At 52.3% G+C, this 21,571-nt stretch overlaps 1 protein-coding gene across 4 annotated transcripts in view; it reads right to left on the bottom strand.

The window, feature by feature from the left end:
* The window catches only part of znf536 (zinc finger protein 536), a 107,618-nt gene that overhangs the window by 12,657 nt on the left and 73,390 nt on the right, over positions 1-21,571 (bottom strand). For all 4 annotated transcript variants that reach the window (XM_085908585.1, XM_085908587.1, XM_085908586.1 and 1 more), the window contains 2 exons: positions 12,821-12,991; positions 6,439-7,956 (listed from right to left, as the gene is read on the bottom strand). In XM_085908585.1, coding sequence (XP_085764711.1) covers positions 6,439-7,956; positions 12,821-12,991 — 1,689 coding nt within the window. The remainder of the gene's footprint in view (positions 1-6,438; positions 7,957-12,820; positions 12,992-21,571) is intronic.

Genomic DNA, 21,571 nt, shown 5'->3' with positions numbered 1-21,571 from the left:
TCTGGACACCATTTGCTTCTCTTCTCGTTCATGTGTTCACACGCACGCACACATGCTCAAAAGTGACATCACATTCCAGAGCTGGAAGTGAATGAATAAAGACAGGCAGGGAAGGAGAGAGAGAGAAAGAGAGACAGAGGGCGGGGGGAGGAGAGAGAGAGAAAGAGAGAGCAGGATGCGGCCAACAATTAGAGGACAGATGATGCGGCCATCTTGAGATCGTTTGTCATGTGTCGGTCCGTGTTGACCTTGCAACAAATATCGTCTTTTATGTATGACGGAGGGGGAGGGAGCGAGGGAGGGAGGGAGGGAGGGAGCGAGCGAGCGAGGTAGGGAGGAGGGAGGAAGGAGGCCCGCGTCGTTGCCGTCACTTTGCAAATCCCAAACGTGGAAGCGCATCACACAGGAGTGGAAGAGAGAAAGGGAGGGAGGGAGTCTTTATTGACAAAGATGGAGTGATTAGGGAGTGATGTGGTGGAAGAGTGCAAAAGATGGCGTGATGAACCAAAGATGCACGTTAGACGTGACTGCAAAAAGAGAGGAGTGAGACAGAAGATTGATGCGATGGAGTGAGTGATGGATGGATGGATACTTAAGCGATAGAAGGTGGCGTGACGTGGGATGAGGTGAAAGATGGAGCCATGAAGAGAACGAACGAACGGACGGAGCCATGACTGCCTGCCTGGCCAAGTGATAGAAGAGTGAGATGATGCCATGGAGTGATGGATGTCAAAAAGGAGCGATAAAAGACGGAGAGATCAGATTCAAGGAAGTGACGTCGTAAAGCCACAGAAGTGATAGAGGATGGATGGATGGATGGACAGACGGCACAAAAGGGAGTGATCAGAGATGAGCGCTGACAAACGGACCGAGGGACGTGACAAATAGTGACAGTTTATGTGCTGTTGCGTGTGCAAATAACGAGAGGTAATATACGAATGATGTCAATATCACAACACGGCGCAACTCAATTTGAAACGGAAGTCAACTTTAACTACACCAACAGTCGCAAAGTTTAGTTATCCAGCCTCTTTCTTTTCTCTGATGGAGTGATGCATCCATCAACTGATCGCGTACACGACATATGTCTGTCACATCGTCTTTTTTTTTTTTTTGTGCCTCTTTTAGCTTGTTTGTTAGCGTTAGCCCTCCCCCCCCATTTGACGGAGAAGGCTTCCTTTTTGGGAATGAGCGGGGATGAGGTTTCACATTAAAGGAGATTTATTTTAAAGTATGCTGCTAATCCCCCGCTTTTAATCCCGACACCCTCCCTTTCCTCCATCGCTTCCTCTTGCCGGAATCTCGGCGTCAATGGAACCTCGCCGCCGTCTCTCCCTCCGTGGCACGGCACGGCACGGCAAGCTCGGCGCGAAACTTGCACACAAAGAAAAGTGAAGTTGGGCTGTTTGGTTGCGGTGGCCCTCGTCCAGGCCACGGCTGCAGTCAACCGTCTGAATTTTAGAGACAGCAATTTCGATTTCCAGTTCGTTTTAAGATCTTTTTTTTTGCGTCGCGAGATCTTGGAAAACTTTGGCTAACCGCTTGATGTTCCGTTTGCACACCTGCAGATGAGCGATGGCGGCATCTCGCAAGCTGCCGAGGCGAGCGAGCGAGCATATGGCCGTGCGACCGCCGCGGCCCACTTCATGAATATTTGATTGGCGGTGAAAAAGGCGCACATTCATTCCAGGAGCCGATGACAACGCTGGCGAATCAAAGGGCCAGTGGCAGCGCGCAAAAAAAAGTTGTTCCGGTGGGAACAAAGAGGCGCTGTGTTGCCAGGACGCTTACTGTACCTCTCATAATTCCCATGAAAGCATATCTCTCTTAAAAGGGACGATTCATGTTACTGCGAACGCGTCGCGGAGGTCCTTCCCATCCGGGAAACTCTAATCCCGCCGGCCCGTAATGACCCGCCGGCCCACCGGCCGGCATGCAATCTGCCGGCCTTTTGTGCGCTTCCTAGCGACGGCCGCATTCATTTTTGCTAATGATGTAAAGCGTCACAATGAGAGCTTTTGTGCGCCGAGGTCGTCCGGTGCCCGGCCAAAACGAGGTTAGACGTGATTATTAATCTGATTAAAGCGGATTGCCGGAGCCTGCCTGCTGTTTAACGAGGCCTTCAAAAAAAAAAAAAAAAAATCAAAAGCGACCTTTGTTTTGGAAGACGGGTTCTTCCGTCGTGTCTTTCCTCCCGGGCGCGCTCGGGCCAGGTAAAATGGCCAATCAAATGAAAACGAAAGAAATGAAATACAATTCAATTAAGATGATTGATAAAAAAAAAAAAAAAAACGGCACAGATGACAATGTATTTTGAGATTGGTTTGAAATTCCAATTGGTCCTTAAGAGAAGAGTTGTGTCGCTGGGATTTGCGGCAGGCGCACTGGCGTTTACATTTTTTGTCAGCGCTAACGATACGATGATACGCTCGCTAGTCTTACTTTATTCCCCGCTGCTTTGCGCTCCTGCCTCCCTCCCTCCCTCCCCTGCCAAGCTTCTCTGCAACTTTGTTTATTTGACTTATTTATTTACACCTCGCCGTCGTCGTGTGATGTGGAAATCAAAGGTGCCGATTGAGCGCGCGGTCGGGACGGCGCTCGCTCGGCGAAGTCGACTTATTTGTCCTTAATTGCCACAGAGCGCTTGAAAGGCGTTACCTGTGTATGTTTGTCTGTTTATATCGGCGGCGCCGCCGCCGCCGCCATTGATGTGGAATAACAGGGGAAATAAAAGTTGACATAGTTTCTCCCACCTAGCGCCGCTGCTGCTTTTCTTATATATCTGCTGCGCCTTTTCCCTTCAAGCGGCGGCGTCTCATTACGCGTAAGTGTCGTTATTACGCTCCCCAGAGCCGAGCCGAGCTTATCCGAGCTGAGCCGAGCCGAGCCGTGCCGTGCCGTGCGCAGTACAACTCCTCGGGGGCGCCTTCCTCTTCGCATCTCGGGGGGCGCCCGGGGACGGGGAAGGCGGCATCCTTAAGAGGATGGCGTCAAAGTGAACAAAGTCTCCGGGAGTCGGCGAAGAAAAGGAAACAAACAGCAAACTAACGAGACACACGGATATATCGGGTCGGAAGGCCAATTTACCAGCCGTTTCTTCACGTTTGGCGGCTGGGAACGGAGTCATCAAAGATGAGCGCGCACGTGCACAATCTGATCTTCAGCTCCGGGGAAGCTCCCACGCTATTCCCCAACTGAATAATGAATAGAGAAATTGTCCCGGAACTTTGCTGTCCTCGCCGGCGTAACTGGATCCGCCCGCGTTGCACGGCGCAGCTTTCGAAAAGGGGGCCGGGCGGGGCGACAGGTACGACTGACTGCAGGGAATCTCCAGCGCCACTCACTGCGCGCTTGATGCTAATGCTGGAAAGGTCCATATGAGCAAAGTCAAGACTTCTTCATCTGTCGGCTCCTCACAAAAGCAAGGTGGAGTAGAAGAGCCAGCTCCAAGCCGAGCAGAGCCCATTAGCCTTCCGAGACAACAATTGGGAAACGCCGGAGAGGTGCCCGGCGCACTTTGGCCAATGAGACGCACGTTACCCTTTGGACTCCGAGCTCGGGTTTGGACGTGGAATGAAATCGGCCTTTAGCGCGCACTAATCAGACAATGTGTTGAACTTTGAACAAGCCTCGAAGGCCGCACGCCCGCCAATTAGCCTTTCACTTGCGCAAACTCGTTCGTGGTACGCGAGCCGCTAACAAATGTTAGGCGTCTGAGCTCAAACGCACCTGTTAGCCTCAAAAGCTGTCAACAAAGCATCGACTCGAGATGATGAGCGCGTCTGAAGACCAGACGCCCATCCGCTCGCTAGCCATGACCAAACGCTGACGGAGGGGGGACAAAGTCAGACATCCAAGAAGCGCGTCTTAGCTGCCAATCAATTCAAGCTAGCAAATAGAGATCCGCCTTACTTGTTGAACAATGTGGATGTCAGAGGCAGCTATTATCATCAGTGGCGCCACTGAGCCTTCAACATCAACTGGCCGCTTTAACTTGAAGGTAAGAAACATCAAGCGGCCTCGGGTGCCGGCGCTAGTCGACGGCAACTCCCCTTTAAGTCAAAGTCGCGAGCGGCTGGCTGCTCGCTCTTTGTCGGCGTGTCTCCGCCAGACGAGCGAGGAGCGACTGAAGCCGAGCTGACAAAGGGAACAAAGGTTCCGCTAACAAAGGCGCTCGGGTGTATAATCACACGTGCGCTCGCTGGCTAACGCCGTGGAGCTTTGGCCACCAAACGGGGAGCTAACCTGCTAAGGACCGCCGCAGATGGACGCTTCCTTCTACCGGAGCTTCGCTGGACTGAACAAATGGGAAGCGGTTTTGCCAAAAGAAATGTCCTCCATCGGCGCGGTGACGCGAAACTTTTGGATGAACGTGTGGAAAGGAGTGAGCGCCCGGGGCGCAGGTGAGAACTCCGTCAAGCTCATTAGTGAGCTCACGGGGGTCCCCGAAGCCCGCCCGTTTCAACCTGTCGGAGTGAGCGCCTTACGCGCGTTCGTGGTAATTAACCACCCGATGAGGACGACGTTATTGGCAATTACCACGTTTTGCTTTATCACAAGTTGGAAGTGTGAGGGAAGGAGCACAGGTGTGCAAAGACAATAACGGCGAGAGGAGAGAAAAAACAAAAACAAGGTGCATGATTGGAGTCAAACGGCGAGCACACAAGCTGATTGATGGCGCACAACAAGACTGATTGTTTCAGTCTGCTAGTTCTTCTGACAATTTACCCCGACAATCGTCACCGTCGGGGGATTTTTAGCGAGACGGCTTATTATTCGGAACATTGGGAGCAGATTTATAATGGGAGCGGATCGTATCATAGCCCCAATCGCAATGGAAACGCTGCCAACGCTATTGCATCATGGGAGGCCAAAATTGCGCAACATCATCTTTGGGAATATGAACGCCGTGGCGTCCGAGGTGCGCCACGAACGCTGTCGCGTTTGATCACCGTGAATCACTTTTATTGAGAAATGGAATTCCCTTAGGCTCGGAAAGAGACGACCGCCACCCACGTAGGGTCGTGATTGGCTGGCAGCCCCAAAAATATTCATCATCCATTTGCACCTGACGGAAGGGGGGCGGGCGGGCGGGCGGGCGTCAAAAAGGCCTTTGTTGGGCGAGCTCATCAACAGAAGGTCAAACATTCCTGATGGCGCCTACACGTGATGAGCCGCAACATACGACGACACGTATAGAAAGGGAATGTGTGCGCACGCGTTTACACGATAGGAGTGAGATCCTTGACGACAGAGCATCTGCTGTCAGTCGCAAAGGTCACGCCGCGTGCTAATTAGCATGAATATTTGGAGCAAAGTCATCCCGGCCGGGGAGGCGCTCCGCGGAGTCCTGCAGCCGTCTTTGGAGATTTCAACAGCTTTGTATTGTGCCGGATGAATTTGGGATCCACCGCCTTGTATACATACGCACGCCGATGAAAGCGACGTTTAGCCGCTCCCACCCTCCCTCAGACACTTGAAGGCCCAGTAAAAAGTGTAAAAAGAGACAAAGAGAAAAACGATTTCCCGGCCGTAACCCGAGCGCAATCATGAAAGCTGGCAGTTCATTTTTCACAGGGTCATACATCGACCAGTCTTATAAAGTAATGGCCTTCTTCTGGGAGGGAGCCGCCTTTATGAACACTAAGAGAGTTAGGAGACATGGCGAGGAGCTCCGGGTCCCGCTCCGACTTGCGCCGGGCGGGTTATTCCCCCCCGGCGGTGGCCGGCCAGCCGGCCAGCCAGCCAGCCAGCCAGCGTTAGGGAGGGAGGCAGGCAGGCAGGCAGGCAGGCAGGCAGGCGCTGCTCCCGGTAATATCAACGCGTAATAAAGATTAATCTGTTGCTGCTCGCCCCCCTGATTGCTCCTCAACTTGCTGGAGATAAGACTCAAATCACTCCAGAGACAGTGGCGGGACCTTCTGCCGCCTGGAAACTGAATTTGCCTTTCAGACATAAGTACTCGGGGCCCTTCCTCGGACACGATCCGTACCTCGGAATGGCCAAAAGCAGCTACTACATCCTAAAGTGACAAGTGACGGCGACCTTGCCTGTGATTGTCATTTTGTACACATAGTAAAAAGAATGCAGTGTTCAAAAACAACAACAGGGGTCAAGCAAAAAGTCCGTCCGAGGATAATGATTGGCTCTCAAATTGACCACATTTAACTCTTTGCGCTTCTTCGGCTGGACTCGCGCCACATGACAACAAATCGGAGCGCCTCGCATTGTCGAAGCCACGTGAGCGTTTTGACCGACGACACGTGCTTCCCTTCCTTCCAACGTTTGCCTTCGAGTAGCATCGTTCCCACCAAAAAAGCCACCGAGATCGAATTCCCTCCTTTGGCTCGGAATCGGGCCGCTTTTCACTCGCGTCAGTTCATGGTGGCGCGGGACTTTGTGTTTTGTGAGGTGTGCGGGAAGAGGCCAAAAACTCACGGGACGCGTCGGGCCTCTTCACGCCGAAGGCCGCCGGCAAGTCGTCGCCTCCGTAGGCTCGAAGCACGGACATCATGCTCATCTGCTGCCCTGGCGGGGCTTCGGGTGGGAGGTTGGCGCCCTGCTGCCACGCCTTCTCCAGGGATGCCACCTGCTTCTGCTTGGGCTGGAAAAGCGGCGGCGGCGTCACGGCCGAGGCCACCGACCCGTCTTGCTGTTGTTTGTGGTGGTTCTCCGGAGGCGGGCTGCCGTCTTCCTCTCGGCCCGCACGGTCATCCGGCTCCTCGTCCTCTTCGGCTTCCTCCCTCTCCCCCCGCTCCTCGTCGGAATGGCGTCGCCCGGATGGGAGAACCTCGTCGTCGGATTGGACCCGCTCCTCGTCGGGGTCCCCGCACGAGCCGACCGGGTCGCCTCGAGCCGAAGACGCCGGTCCGAAGGCCAGTTCGGTGTCCCGCTCGGGGGCGGCCGCGTAGCCTCGGAGGCCCGGAGCCGGCCCCCGGGGAGAGCCGTCGTACAAGCCGCCGAAGCGCCTGTAGAAGTCGCTCTGGAAGGGGTTGTAGGGCTGCTCCACGTGGTTGTTCCAGCCCATCTGGTTCCTCTCGCCGTCCCCGTCTCTGTCTGAGAGCAAAGTCTTGACGTCGGCCGAGCGATGGGCGGCGGCGGGCGAAGCTTCCTTACACGTATCGGCGGCCCTCTGCGCTTGGGCCTGACCCAGATGGTTGGCCTGCAGGTGAAGGGCCATGAGCTCCAGCGATGCGGTGGAGAAGGAGCAGAAGAGGCAGGCGTGCCACGCCACGTTGTCGTGGATGGTGACCGAGGAGCCGGGGAGAGAAGCGGCTCCGGACTCCGGACTGCGGACCGACACGGACAGATCCAGCGGCTCAAACTGGTTTGAGCCGGGTTTTCCGGGCGCCGGATTCTGCTTGGCCTCGAGCGCCTCGTCTCGGTCTTGGTCGGCCAGGGCGGCGCGCTTGGCTCTGGGTTCGCCGCTATCATGGTAGGACTGGGTGGTTTGGATCTGGACTAGACTCTGGTTATCTTTGAGATCTTTCTTCAAGGAGCTGAGGACAAAGTTGTCCATGAAGGCCTGCAGGGAGCCTTGGAAGTGAACTCCGTTTCCCATCATGCTTTGGTAGGCCCGACTCAGATCGGAGAAGCTGGCGGGACCGTCCGCCGCCGCCGCCGGGCACGCGGGGCCGTCGTTGGCCTTGGTGTTGTCGGCCAGGGCGTCGAAATGGCGGTCCCCGCGTTCGCCGGGCGCCGTGACGCCGGCCCACTGATGCGGCAGCAAGGGCCCCGCCCTGAAGTCCAAGTTCGGGGGGAGGCCTTTAAAGACATTGCGCAGAACGTCGGGACGGGCAAAGACCTTGGCGTGGTCGTCCTTGTGCTCCGACGAGGGGGCGTGTCCGGCGGCCGAGCCGTTGTGGCGCTCGCGGTGGTGGCGCTCCAGGTGGTACTTGAGGCTGGCCGACTGGGTGCCGGCGTAGTCGCAATGAGGGCAGCGGTAGGGCTTCTCTCCTGAGGGAAAGAGAAGAGCAAGAGTGAATCATTAACCTGATTATTAGCGCCTTGATATCGAAAAGCTATTTGCTGGAGCGAGCGGGAACGCCGACCCGAGGGTCATGTCGCCTCCCCGGAGGAGGAAAAGGAGGTCAGAGCGGCAAATGAAACGCATTTCATTAACAAAAAGACGAGCCGGCTTTGCAAACCTTTGTTTCAATGGCGTAACCCTTTGGAGAATTTTTTTCCAATCCCATCAAAACACCTTCTTCCCGACCTGATCCCGGTCCCGGAAAGCCACGCTCCACAGCGAGCCAAAGACTTGAGCCGAAGGTGCGACCCGTAGCCGTGAGCATTTCGGTGGCACTAATCACAAGACGGAGTTTTGTTTTTTTCATCTCAACCCGTGCCAGCGTTTAAGAAAGGCTGCTCTCGAGACAAAGCGAGGCAGAAGAGCTGATGAAGGCCACTTTCATACCAGTGCCGACAAAAGCGAGCGGCGGAGAGATAAACATCTAACCGCCCGCTGCCTTGTCAGCGCCGCGCGCTACATTTCACGTGTTCGCTGTCGAGGGGGGGGGGGGGGAGGCGCCCGAGGCGGCGGAATCGGGGTCTATTCGGCCCAGCCGCGTCAGACGTCACTGGCGGCGTCATCAAAAATAACATACGCCCGCCGCCACTGCCGCCGCGCTTTGCCATTTCTTTGCCCATCAAAGAACCGGAAAGCGGGGTTGATTGATTTCGCCCAGTTCAAAAATGGCTCAGCAATTGACACAACGAACCCCCAAAAAGAAGTCAGCCATTTTGGTTTGAAGCTGCCGTTGGGGGAAAGACCTAGGTTACACTTGCTGACGTTTTTGTTGTTTTGTTTTTTTTTAAACGCTAGCTACCTCATGGGGACGAGCCAGCGCTCTGGACGTGGCCGTCACCCTCTGAGGTCACGTGCGATGCCGGGCCCACTTCTCACGGACCTTGCCGGTGAACGAGGGGTGACTCCATTACCGCATTTATTTACGCCGCCGCACATGCATATTCATGTCGCATCCAGGCTCTTGTTGTTAATGCCGGAAGACGATTGGGCGCGTGCACGCGTGGCGGCGGCGGCGGCTTGCGTGCCAGGAGTGGATGTTCCACCGCGGCGATACACATCCTGCAAGCAATTATAAGAGGCTTGGAGTCAGCGCCAGATTTAGCTTCATTAAACAATGAACGCAGAGAGGAAAAAATGCAAAGCTCCCCTCCTTCTTTTAAAGAAAAAAAAGTTCCAAAAGTGGGATTTGTGTGCGCGCGCGCGGCGGATTGACGGGAATAAAAGCGAGCAGAGTGCACATTTCTAAACATACAATCATATAATGTTTAGAGTCGACACATGGAAACGCTTGCGCGCGGCTGGGGGGGGGGAAAAAGAGAGGCATTGTTACGCCAGGCTGCTTTGAATGATTTAAATCGGGCTGTGTAGTAAATCATGGATATAATTAGCAAATGGCATACTGCTCAAGTCGTTTATCATTATTTAGAGGGCACCATTCCAGAAAAAGACTGCGCAATCTGCAGACCTACTGCCGAGCCGTGGCATAAAGGCCCGCAAACAGCGACTCGATACAATATTGATACGGGCCGGCCGGAGAATGGGAGCGGGCACAAAGGCAAATGGAGCCGAGCGAGCCGAGCGAGAGAAAGAGCGACGCCCATTTGATCCATTTTCTTTTGACGCCGTCGAGCTGGCATTCGGACAGCCAGAAGCCCGTGGATTTGGAGTCAAGCAGCAAAGATGAGCTTTTAACCCAATAAGTGCCGCCGCCGGTGCAGGCTCGCTGCTGATTGAATAAGGAAACGTCCCCCATGCAAATTACCATTCGCGATTCCTCTAACTGGACAAAATGATATTCCGACGGCCAAATTAGACGCAAATTAGACTGATGTGATTCTGCCGCCCCCCCCTCCTCCTCCTCCTCCTCTTAAGAGCTCGTTAATGTGCGCGGGGGCAAATCAAGACGAATGCCGGCGGAGCTGCGTCTAAATATGCCGAACGGAGAGGAAAACATTCGTTATGTTTATGGGACGGGCCGCCAGCCCGAGCGTCCTCCAGCTGTCCGTTAAGATGAACGCTCGAACCCTCCGCTAAACCGTTTTTTTTTATTTCCGAGCCATTTGAAACAATTGCCACCTAGCCTAAAATGGCAGAGCCCAACAAATGGCGTCCAAAAATGTTCCATTGACGATACCAACCAATTAGCTTTCATTCGTTTTTGTTCATCTATCCATCCATCCATCCATCCATCCATCCATCCATCCATCCATCCATCCATCCATCCATCCATCCATCCATCCATCCATCCATCCATCCATTTCTTTCTTGGACTATTTATTCATTGTAGCCGTTGTTTCAAGTGACTAGTCATCTAAAACACGACCACTTGTACTTGTTCAAGGTCACAAGGCGGGTCCGTTGAAGCCTTTTGTACACGTTTGCCGCTCATGCGCACACACGCCTGGGGTCATCTCTCAATAAAATTGTGTTATCATCTCGACGATACTATTTGCAAGGAGCCGGGCCATTTGCACGACGCTGCGCCGGCATCTGCTCCGTCATACGTCAAAGGGGGCTTGGCGTGACATCTGGGGACTTCACTGTATCCTGCCTTGCAACATTACACACAATTTACAGCTAAAGGTCATTATGGAGCCGTTAATCCACTTTTAATTGATATCGGCGCAAACAGCACAAGCCGCCCGCCCGACACATGATGCATTCGCCAGCCAGCGGGAAATCCATGCTCGGGAGTTAAAAATAGGACGGCGGAACTTTTTGTCGCGCGTTCCGAGATGAAAGCCAGCGGCAGCGGCGGCGGCGAGGTTGTTTGCCCTGGAAAACATTGCCGATCTTGGAAACACATCCTCCTCTTCCTCCTCTTGATCACCGTCTTCAATGTGCTCCTTTTCATTTGGCTTGTGGCTGCCACACGCACGCACACAAACAGGCTTGCACACACACAGCCGCACACGCGCAAGGCAAAAGCTGCATTTTGCCACCAAACATGCCGGCACTTTTTTTCCTCGCAACAATATAGTTTTGGTGTCGAAGTGTTGAGCAGATGAAGTTTTCATCCCTTCCTCAGTTGAAATTGGCCTCGGGTATCATGGCGTTGCGGATGTGGCGGATCTCTCCTCTCCTCTCCTCTCCTCTCCTCTCCTCTCCTCTCCTCTCCTGGCTTTGGCTACGCGACATTGGCAATGAGACCCCGAGGCCACTTGGACCGGCTTTGGGTCGACAGCAGACTTGACACGTTGCCTTTCACTTCTTCCGCCCCCAAAATGGTTTTCTCTGCTTTTTGGTCAGAAAGCGCTGTTTTTGGTGAAAGCGAGCCACTTTTGACTGCTGATTAGTGAAAAGTCTGACCGTTTTTGGGCTCGGTTCTCTACTTAATTGGCACAGAACCAAATATTTGGGGGGTCACGAAAGATCGTGAGGAACTTGGCAGTGATAAATAATAAACGAGTAAATTTACAAATTTTGACTGAAATCAGCGTGACCTTATTCCAGTCTAAAATGAAACCAATATAAAGCAAAGAGCAGAGAACTAAAACTGTTAAAAAAAAAAAAAAAAAATCATCTGGACTTGATGATGTTTTCCTCTTGATGTAAAGGAAAATAGCATGTAGTTCTTTGGACACTGTGTAACACTGTGCCGGCGACAGATCCAATAAATTGCTAAGCTACGCTAGCACTAGGTTGGAGAAGGGGGAGGAGCCTGAAGTGTGTTTTGATGACAAGGTTAAGGTAAGGTTAAGTGACACACTCTCACGCCAGCCTGCCTCAAGAAATTATTGTCACCGGACTGGACTTTTCTTTTTTTTTTTTATTCTTAATTATTATTCCCCCCGCCCGCCCGCCCGACACACACACACACAAACGCACAGCTGCTTACTGCTAAATAGCGCCTTGTCCAGAAGGGGACAATCTGGCCCTCTAATTGCTGTCACTGAAGCCGGGATTCATTATGTGACTTTCCCATTAAAATGTGAGCATTAATTTGTATAATGAAATATCACCCTCCGCAGTGTGTTCATTAGCTCGCTGCTGTTAGCTACCTCCAAAAAACTGGGCTCCATTCTGCTAATGGATATTTGCCCACTCCCCGTTTGAGATGAAACGACGGCCGTAACGTTAGCTCTTGAGCGCTAAATTTCAGCTCACTTCATTTCTTTCAAGCGGCTGTTAGCGCCTCGTTAATCTCTCGCTCAAAGGAAAAGAGAGCGGCTCCGGATCCGCTCCCGGACCGACCGGGTCGCCCATGCCGCCGCCATTGGAGGCCATCCATCACGCTGCTCACGTCTGCGCAAAAGCTGCGCTGAGCCCAATAAACGTTCAAGTTGAACGGGGGACAAAAACGGCGAAACATCAATAGACATCGGAGGGAAGCCAAACACGGGGCCAGGAACATCAAAGATGGCAAATGAAAACACGGATCGTGGACTCGGGAGGGTCAGGATAAGGACGAGGCCGGACCAGGTTGCTTGCCCCTCGTTGGAAGGGAAAGACGAGAATAAGGCCAACTTCACTTATACGCCGAGAGGCGAGGACGAGCTAATGAGGTCGCGGCGAACTAACAAGGAGCAACGCGAGTGCGCCGCCGAGGCACCGCTCGCTCGCTCGCTCACTCGCACGTTTGGGGAAGGTGCGACTCGGAAGCCGAGACCATCTGTGCGCTTGACATCTCCGGCCGCGTTTTCTGTCGCTCGGATCTCGACGGCGACACCCGAGGATGTCAATGGAATGGAGCGGGAAACCTCAAAAGTGGAACGCGCCAAAATGTTGCCCTCAAACTTCAAAGCAAGCTGCAGGATCCCTACTTTTTTTCCCCCGATCAATTCTACTGACCTGTGTGTATGCGCAGGTGGACTTTGAGGTGATGCGAGGTGCGGAAGGACTTTCCACAGTAGGGGCAGTCTTTGGAGGCGGAGCCCAGCGAACGCTCGCGATGCTGCGACACCGACGGCGGAGCGCTGACGGCCGCCTTGGCAGCTGACGAAGCCGCCTCTTCCCCGGCATCTGGAGACAAAAAAAGGGGTGTAACATATCACGCTATAATCATAACGTCGTCGTCGTCATCATCATCATCATCATCGCGCTATCATCATAACCGTCATCGCCACATCTGGAGAGAAAAAGTTGGCTTGGCAACGCAGTACTCGCTGCTCAGAACACACACACACACATAGATTTCAAACCAACTGGATTTGACTGTTCTTATGTCTCGAATGAAGCAATCATATTTGTCTCCACAGCTCTCATGTGGCATATTTACAAACATAATCTAGACAAAGTCACATAGGATATAAACCAATCCAACCGGAACGACTTGTAAGCAGGACGTTCCATGTGCTTATGTTCATCCATTGTACCATGTTTATGTTCTCTCGAATGGATCTGCAAGATAGCACGCACACACATCTAATGTCCCCTATTGAAAGCATAATTAAGGAACTTGTCCAAATTAAAATCCAATGCAAACGACTCGAGCAAATCGGTGGCCGTGTAAAATCTCATCCAACCAAATGGCGCACTTGCCGCAGCACGAAGAATGAAAAGCAGAGTCGCAGCATTAGCATGTAGCATCGTCAGTGAACGCTTGTTCATTGAACGACGATTCCTAGATCGTAATACGGCCGATGGGAAGTTTCCCTCTGCCACCGCCTTCCGTTTGTATTCGCGCTCACGCGGCGGCGAAGATGAAGGAACAATGGCGACCAACAGAAATAGATTCGCCTGTGTCAGCACGACGGGATTTTTCTCCCTGGCGCCGCCAGCTGATTGTGACAGCTCGCTGTCACAGATATGACGGGGTGATAACGCTTTTCACCCGCCGTTGAGAAGAAGAAAAAAATAAAAATCGATGACGCCGGCGCTTTAGTGCGACGCCGCGTCTGTTATCAACGCAATCGCCTCCGACGTTGACAGCGGCATCGTGCGAGCGGCGTTACGCCGGCCGGCCGGCCGGGAGCCCGGGAAACACGCGTCGAGTCGCTCAATTAAAATTACCCACAAACGGCTTGAGCGTCGTCGACAAGTCATGTGACACGAAAACCTCATTTGAACATCTGGGACAAATTAACGGCAGACAGACGACGCCGGCGCAAATCACCCGTGGTGGAAACTCGTCCACACCTTCACAAAGACTCGAGGCCCCGTCTCGGTGGTCCCAAATTCGGAACGTTTGCGATGATTTGATCAAAGATGGCCGCCACGACCGTCGCACAATGCTGTTTTTTTTTTTCTTTCTTCTGCGCCGTGCCTCACCTCACGCTCGCTCACTCGCCGGTGGACAAAATGGAAAGAGTCAAGTCAGCGGGTCACACACAATAACACGCCAGAACATTCGGCAATCGGAGGCGGACACAAAGGGAAGCGGAGGAAAGAAGAGCAGCGCTTTTAACAAATCAAAAGGCTGCATCTGGCTCCTCCAAAATCTGCCGAAAGGATATAATTAGCTTTGAATTCTCAAGTCAAGAAAAAAAAAAAAAAAATCTGCAAAATTGCTGTCTGCGAGAGCGAGCGCCTTGGCCTCTGCCGCAGTTCACACAGAGCCCAGCAGGTGAGCGGCAGGTGTTCAACGACAACAACAACAACAACAACACGTCGAAAACGGAATTGCCACGTTGAGCCATGGGCCGGCCGCTACTCCAAAAAAGCAAACGCGACAAAAGCCGACCCGCATGCGCGCACCGACCTCGGCGGTTAAAAAGCACCAAACACATGCGGCCCAACTGGATGGAGACGCCAGGAACCCCCTCGAGGCCGGGCACCATACTGTGGCCCCGTCGTGCCGTCTCGCAAACATATTTCCAGCGGTCGCTGCCACACATCTACACATCGGCTTTTGGCACGCGCCGCCCGCCCGCCCGCCCGCTTGCTCGCTCGCTCGCCGTTGCGGCAGACACTCGCCCACCTGCCCCGCGCAGATGGAGGCCAGATTAAAAAATCCAAAACATGCCACCAGCCAGGCTGCGCAAACACATGCTCCAGTGTGAACGGAGGAAGAGCGTGTCCTGGATTTCTACGCTGCTGCCTAGACTTCAAGGGGAGCCCCACATTTGCGTTGGTGAAAAATTCACCTGTTTGGATACGTGACGTCACACTTGCCACGCCTCCATCCAAATTGTCACGTCAGCTGACGTTGACATCGTTTGCCCGACTCCAAGACAGTATGCAACGATTTGGATCAAGCCACTTTTCCACAAGGTGTCTGATTTAACAGGAAACTGCGTGGTGCGTGCGTGCGTGCGTGCGTGTTGGCCTATAGGTAGCGACGTGCGCGTGTCTTTAATCAGTCGACCGATCCGTCTCTTTTAATGTGGCCGTTCCAATTACTGTAAAAGTCACGGCGCGGCGCAGAACCACAAATATTGACACTTTATTGCACAACACATTTATGACATTTTGAAGGTCACCTCGTATATTAGGCCCCGTCGCTCACACGCCGTCGGTCGGTCGGTCGGTCGGCCGGCCGGACCAGGCATCTTCCGGCGATATCGATCCGCCCGCTTTTCCCCGTTTCTTGTCTATGCAAAGCGGGCGAGCTGTCGGAGGCGTTAACGCGCGGCGTACGGCGAGCGGCTCGTTAAAGGTCGACCGACGTCTGGCGCGCCCGGCTTTAATCGCGCGCTCATCAGATAAGACGTGTTTGGACGGCCATTCAAAATGTTGACTGACTGTCTGATTAGCGGCGGGCGCGCAAATACGCCAAAGAGCAGCAGCATTTCAAATGGCAGTCAAGCCGACGCCGCCAGGCCGCCCAACCGCGCCTGCCTTTGTGTAGGGCCTGAAATTGACCGTAGTTAAGGTTTTCAAAATGCCAAAACATTTTGGCCCTTTCCATAATGTAGGTGTCCGGCTACTTTATCTACCGTGAACGCTAGCTAGCTTCGCTCATCAGTAGGAGTTTGGATTCGCAACGATGATGACAAAGAGATGCCTGTAGATGGCAGCTTTGCGCCACTTGAGAGGACAAAGTGCTTTGTCTCCTACTTTGTTCTTATCGATCCATACCTGTACGGTACGGTGCAACGTTGGCAAAGTTGAAGGTGTGATTGAGCGCATCTTTCGTCTCGACGCTGGAATAAATGACAGCTTCGTACAAATTTGATGGCTCGTCTGACATCCCTTCTTTCAATCCTACGCGTGCGTTCTCACACTTAGATTCCAAACACATGAATGGATCTTTAAATGCAACATTCTTTGATTCCATCAATGTTAAAATGCGATGAATTTATCATCTGAGTGTGTGCGTGGAAGGCGCGGAGGAGCGAGAGAGCGAACGAGAGGGAGGGAGGGAGGGAGGGAGGGAGGCATGTTTAATTCAAGTGTATCTGATCTGAGAGCAGCTCCTCTCCCCTCTGCCTTTACTGGTGTCACGGCGGCGTAATGGAACATGCCAGAACAAAGGCTCCCGGATCAGATTGGAGCAGAGTTGAACGGGCCATCTGGGAGGCAGGCTGAGTATCAGTCACTCCGCCGGCTGTCGGCCGCACTTCCCCTCCGCGTCGCCTCCTCCCTGCCTCCCTGCCCGCCCGACAGCGCGGGGACAGCAAGGCATCCTGACTGACTGACTGACTGACTGACAAATATAGAAAGAAATTGATGGAGAGCTGCCACTGTGCAACCACACCCAGCCCTCATTCAAAGAGAGCAGGAAATAGGACTTTTGAGAGTGTCCCTTCCAATAGGAATGGGGAAATTGGACACCATTTTCAATTCACAATGCACCGTTGCTCAAATGGACTTGAGTTCAAAATGGCCTTATTTGGGAGACGCTACGCTACGCTATAAAAGTGGAAACAATTGAACCGTTTCTGTCGTGTAAATACGCAAAGACGCGCTGGATGCCCGCAAAGGATACGCTTTTCTATTGGCTGCGTGTGCTGCTGCGCCATTTGTGTCCAACTTTTGTCTTTGTCACTAACGTCGGCCGTGACGCCGCGCGAGGGGTCCTTTCGTTCAGCTCTCGGTCGAGAATGTCAACGACGACATTTGCGTGTCAAAACACGCAAACGAGAAAATGATCGTGCCGTAATGGCGGCGTCCTCTCTCCTGAAGCCGGAGCGCCTACGACGGCCGTCGTATCACTTTCAGGAAATCGACGCGTCGTAAACAACCCCCCCCCCCCCCAAAAAAAAAGACGACTAAAATGTTTGCGTGCTTCTTGCCAGTCCATTATTCTAATGCATCATGTGACCGGCCCCAAAATTGGAGAGGGGAGGGGGCGGGTGATGTGGGGCAGAAATGAGGAGGGTGTGGGGGTGGCAGCTAAAATGTGATGACATCATTTGAAAGGCATTAGGCTTTTAAAAATGGGCCCGCCGGGACTTTCTTTCCTTACGCCGGAGCAACACAACACCATCCGGCCTCACGCGCGCGCGCGCGCGCACGCACACACGCGTGCACACGCACGCACGCGCGCGCGCGGACGGGCTTCTTTTGATTTGGAGCCCTGCCAGCCACGGCTGTGCGGTCGGTGTGCGAGTTAATCAATTTGAGGTTTAGTTACACTGCTGACGCCGACATTCCCGCCGATGTGCGCGCACGGAATTTATTAAGCAAACAACAATTATCATTAAACGCCGCCGCATTAGTTGCACGTTTACTAGCTGACAGGGAAGTCTTCGGCAGGCACCTTTGCCGCTTGTCGGTCGGTCGGCCGCACGGGATGTGTCCCGCCGCCGTGGCGCTCAAATCCACAATTTGCTAGGCCACGAAGTCAACCGTTGACGTCCGTGTTTCTTTTTTACTCAAGCTGGGACCAAGCACCGTTTTGCGCACAATGGCCGAGAGCAGAAAAACAAACAAAAAAAGGAATCCTTCAGTTGCGAATGTCGCAATTTTATTCGGAAGGTTCTTGCGATGAACGCTTAACAAGAGCGCAACGGGAACGTGCCGAACGAGGACACGGTGTCCCCTCGTGCATCTTCCCGAGTGTCACCGTCTTGCTGACGACATCCATTAACGTCAAAACTTCCAGGAGTCGGTGTCAAGCTGCAGATGTTTATTCATTTTTTTTAATCTATATTTTGCCACCACCGCCGCGGGGGATGTGACGAGTCTCGGAGGTATCGCGACAACTAGAAGGCAGACAAGAAGAAGTGGAGGGGGCGGGGGGGGGGGGGGGCTTCCAAATTTCACACGGCGGGCGGCTGACGTCCGTTTGCCGCTGCCGCTTCCCGGTTGACCTCGCGGGAAGACAGCCAAGACTGGCATCAAAACTACTACTAGAACAAAAAGAGAAGTGAGCAAATAAATGGAAATAAAGGCACGTTGTTGTTTTGTGCGAGATGAAAACAGAACGCTGGCGCGGTGGTAAACAGGGGCACCAGATGTTCTTTGATGTTAATAATGGCATTTATTATTAATATTAATTAGACCGCACTCAGCAATACATTTGGGCCATTTCCAAGTCAATTAAGCAAAATGGCATTCGGGAGATGTTGAGACGACATTTTAAGGCAGGTGTTCGCCCCCCACCACCGCGCTGCACCCCCCCCCCCCCCCCTCCCGCCTCCTCCTCCCTTAATAAAACATTTTTGCAGCTCGTGAAAAACGACCCATTTTGAGGCGCACTTGATTTGTGGTGCCTTTGTTTGCTCTTCCCTTTGCCTGCCGCAGTCTCCAAAAACGCCATTCCAAACGGATGTCACATTATCGCCCGCCACGTTCCCCAAAAGTGGAGCTACTCTTTGATAGAAAGTCTACACACCCTGTTCAGATATATATAAAAAAAAAACATTTTCCACCACCATCGTGACCCGCCTTCGTACAACTCAATCGAATTTGGTTTTGAAGCTTTTTGCAAAAGTGTGCACCCCCTCTTACAAGATGGCTGTCCATTTGGCTTAATAGAGGCGCTAACAAATAGCATGAGCGCTCCAGTGCGGTTCTAAACATTGAAGCACAAAGGGTGACAAACTTGACTGCAACTTTTTGAGTTTGTTGTTTTCTGTGGTATGAATAAAACGCAAAATGAGAGCCAGCCCTTAAGGGCCACTTTAGAACCATAAATCTGAGCACCTGTAGGCTGTTTGAAGTGATTTTTTTTGGGTGTGTTTTTCTTCCTCGGTGGCGCACATGAACAATGTGCCAGTTCATTTGTCAGCGATTCGGACACCTCGGCCGGTGCGGCACGGCCGGCGCTACGTTTTCCGTGGCGGGAAATTAATGAAGGAGCCTTCGCCCGACGACAAACGTGCACCTGTGCCACCGAGATGCTAATCACAAACATTTATATTTATTAGCCGGAGCCGCAACAGCGTGACAAAAGAACACATTTTTGTTGAGGGGGGCAGCAATGTGATGAAAGACACACACTTCTGGTCTTGTGGAACGTGTTTTGGATGGAGCTGCTGCTTCACTTCTTTTGACACTTGTATGAGCCAGCAATTGCGAGTTTTGTCATTCGCTTGACTTTAACTGTTGTACGTTATCAATGAAGAGATGAATTCTTCAAATGATACATTCTAGAATAGTCAGATGAAATTAGAAATAAGGTGTACAATAACAGTAACTATTCTATGGAGCCAAACATATTTCCAAATAAGGATAAATTATGAAATGATGATGAAATACAAATGCTAAAATGCAAGATGTATCTCAGATAGTAATAATCATTGAAATGAATGAATCAATAAATATGATATATATTGATGACTTGCATTGAGTGTCAGCATAGTTGCACATTAAAAATTACAATCTGTTTTTCAGTCCAAAGAAATGCATGCATCAATTGAAAAGCATACAAACATTATGAATTTGATCCACTTCATCATCACTCCAATTGGCAATCCCCATTCCTTCTTCCCTTCTATTGGAGGTGTTTCAAGCCCCAAGCACCCCCTCCCCACCAGAAGGACCGAGGCGAGGCGAGGCGAGGAAGAGAGGGGAGCGCTGCCGTAAGTTTCTCCCTGGCACCGACCCACCTTTGTTTCCCCGCCGCCTTTGCCGACACTCTTTCAGGCTTCAAAGAGCACTGGGAGCGCACGCAGGCGCACACACACACACACGGGCGTGCGTGCACTCCAACCTGACATCTCACTAACTTTATCATTGGCTGGCGCATGATGATCTGTGGCCCTGTGGAGAGGCTGTGGATGATACGCCACTGTTCAAATGTACGCGGATGGAGGCAGATGGGAGCAGAAGTCTTTCTTTTGGAGGACGTCAAGGCAAGATCAATTGCTAATGTGTTTGTACACACACGCACGCAGGCACGCACGCACGCACACGTGCACATTCATCACGCCGCCCTCTCGGTCTGTGTTGGCAGCAGGTTGTGTGGTTAGCGTGAATGAAGGATGACGAGGTGTCGTCTCCCGTTCGCCTTTGGCTGGCAAGAAGAGGAAAGCAAAAGGAAGCCCATGCACGCACGCCATTGGAAAAAAGGCCCTTGAGCTCGCAGTCCACTTCCTTCCCTGAGCTTTCCCCATTGACCCCATTGACCCCAATGACCCCAGACGCGGCGCCACCACTCAACTCGGCCCCTACGCCCTCCACGTGACACAATTAAGCCACGTGATCAACGGGCGCGGGAGATCGATCAAGCTGTCACGTTTGCTTGCTACGTGGCCACATGTAGCGGGGAGGTGCGCGTGCACGTGCGGCATGGCCCGGCAGTAAATCCGAGGAGCAAGGACGCGTCGCTTCTCCTCTTCTATGAACTTGTCCAATGTCTTGGAAATTGAAATCCAAAGATTTATATGGCAAACACACACCAATAGCATGCGCCGCCGGGTGTGAAAAGCAGCAAGTGTGTCGCTTTGAGGGCAACATCTTCAACTCAATGGACAATCCAAAAGCAAAAAGACCTGCGCATTGCCAGCGTGGCAATCTTCAGCCCCAAAAAAGAATTTTTTGACAATCAACAATCGTCAAGCACGTCATTTCCTACAACAGGTTTGTGTGCTGCCACAAAGGTCATTTCCCAGCAGCTCGCCTCCTCCTCTTTGATGCCATAAAGTGTTTGGAAAACAACAAGCGAGGTCTTGCTGGCATGCTGAGGAAACGCTTCAACCCTGCAGGCCTGCCTTCAGCCATTGTGTGACGCATGCAGAGTCTGCCCATTAAAGAGCACGCTCTGTCCCACACGCATCATTTTAATTTGTTATGAAGGTCATTGACAGCAAGTAATAATCACCATTGGGGATCTAACAATTTGCCATTTCTGAACATTGAGGCGCTGATGACTCAACTATTAATAGACTGCCCCCTTCTTACCCGCTGCCCACCCAACACACGCGCGCGCTGTCCTCTTAAATAATTAGAAACCATTAACCTTATTTTTCCGCTGCCACACACACACACACACACAATCACATCTTAAATTTTAAATATTTCTTCTACTGCGCAACCTGCACGATGTGCGTTTGGGTTTATTAGTTTGTCACTGAAATGAATTGGACATTCTTTGCCAACAAGAATGGTCATGTTTTTCGAGTTGAGGAAAGGAAAGGTTCAAGCGGAACTTTTCCTCAATTGCCTTTTTTTCCAAGTCATGAAGAGGCCAATTAGAAAAGATGTCAACGGCGAGCAACATTGGGCTCCAAGACAAATGCTATGTTTTTGTAAATGAACCCATCCCAACTTTGG

Source organism: Syngnathus leptorhynchus, chromosome 3, assembly GCF_054491065.1.
Source record: "Syngnathus leptorhynchus isolate UIUO chromosome 3, UIUO_Slep, whole genome shotgun sequence".
Lineage (NCBI taxonomy): Eukaryota > Metazoa > Chordata > Actinopteri > Syngnathiformes > Syngnathidae > Syngnathus > Syngnathus leptorhynchus.
The sequence above is the reverse complement of the archived record's forward strand: the minus strand, read 5'-3'. Positions and strand labels throughout refer to the sequence as shown.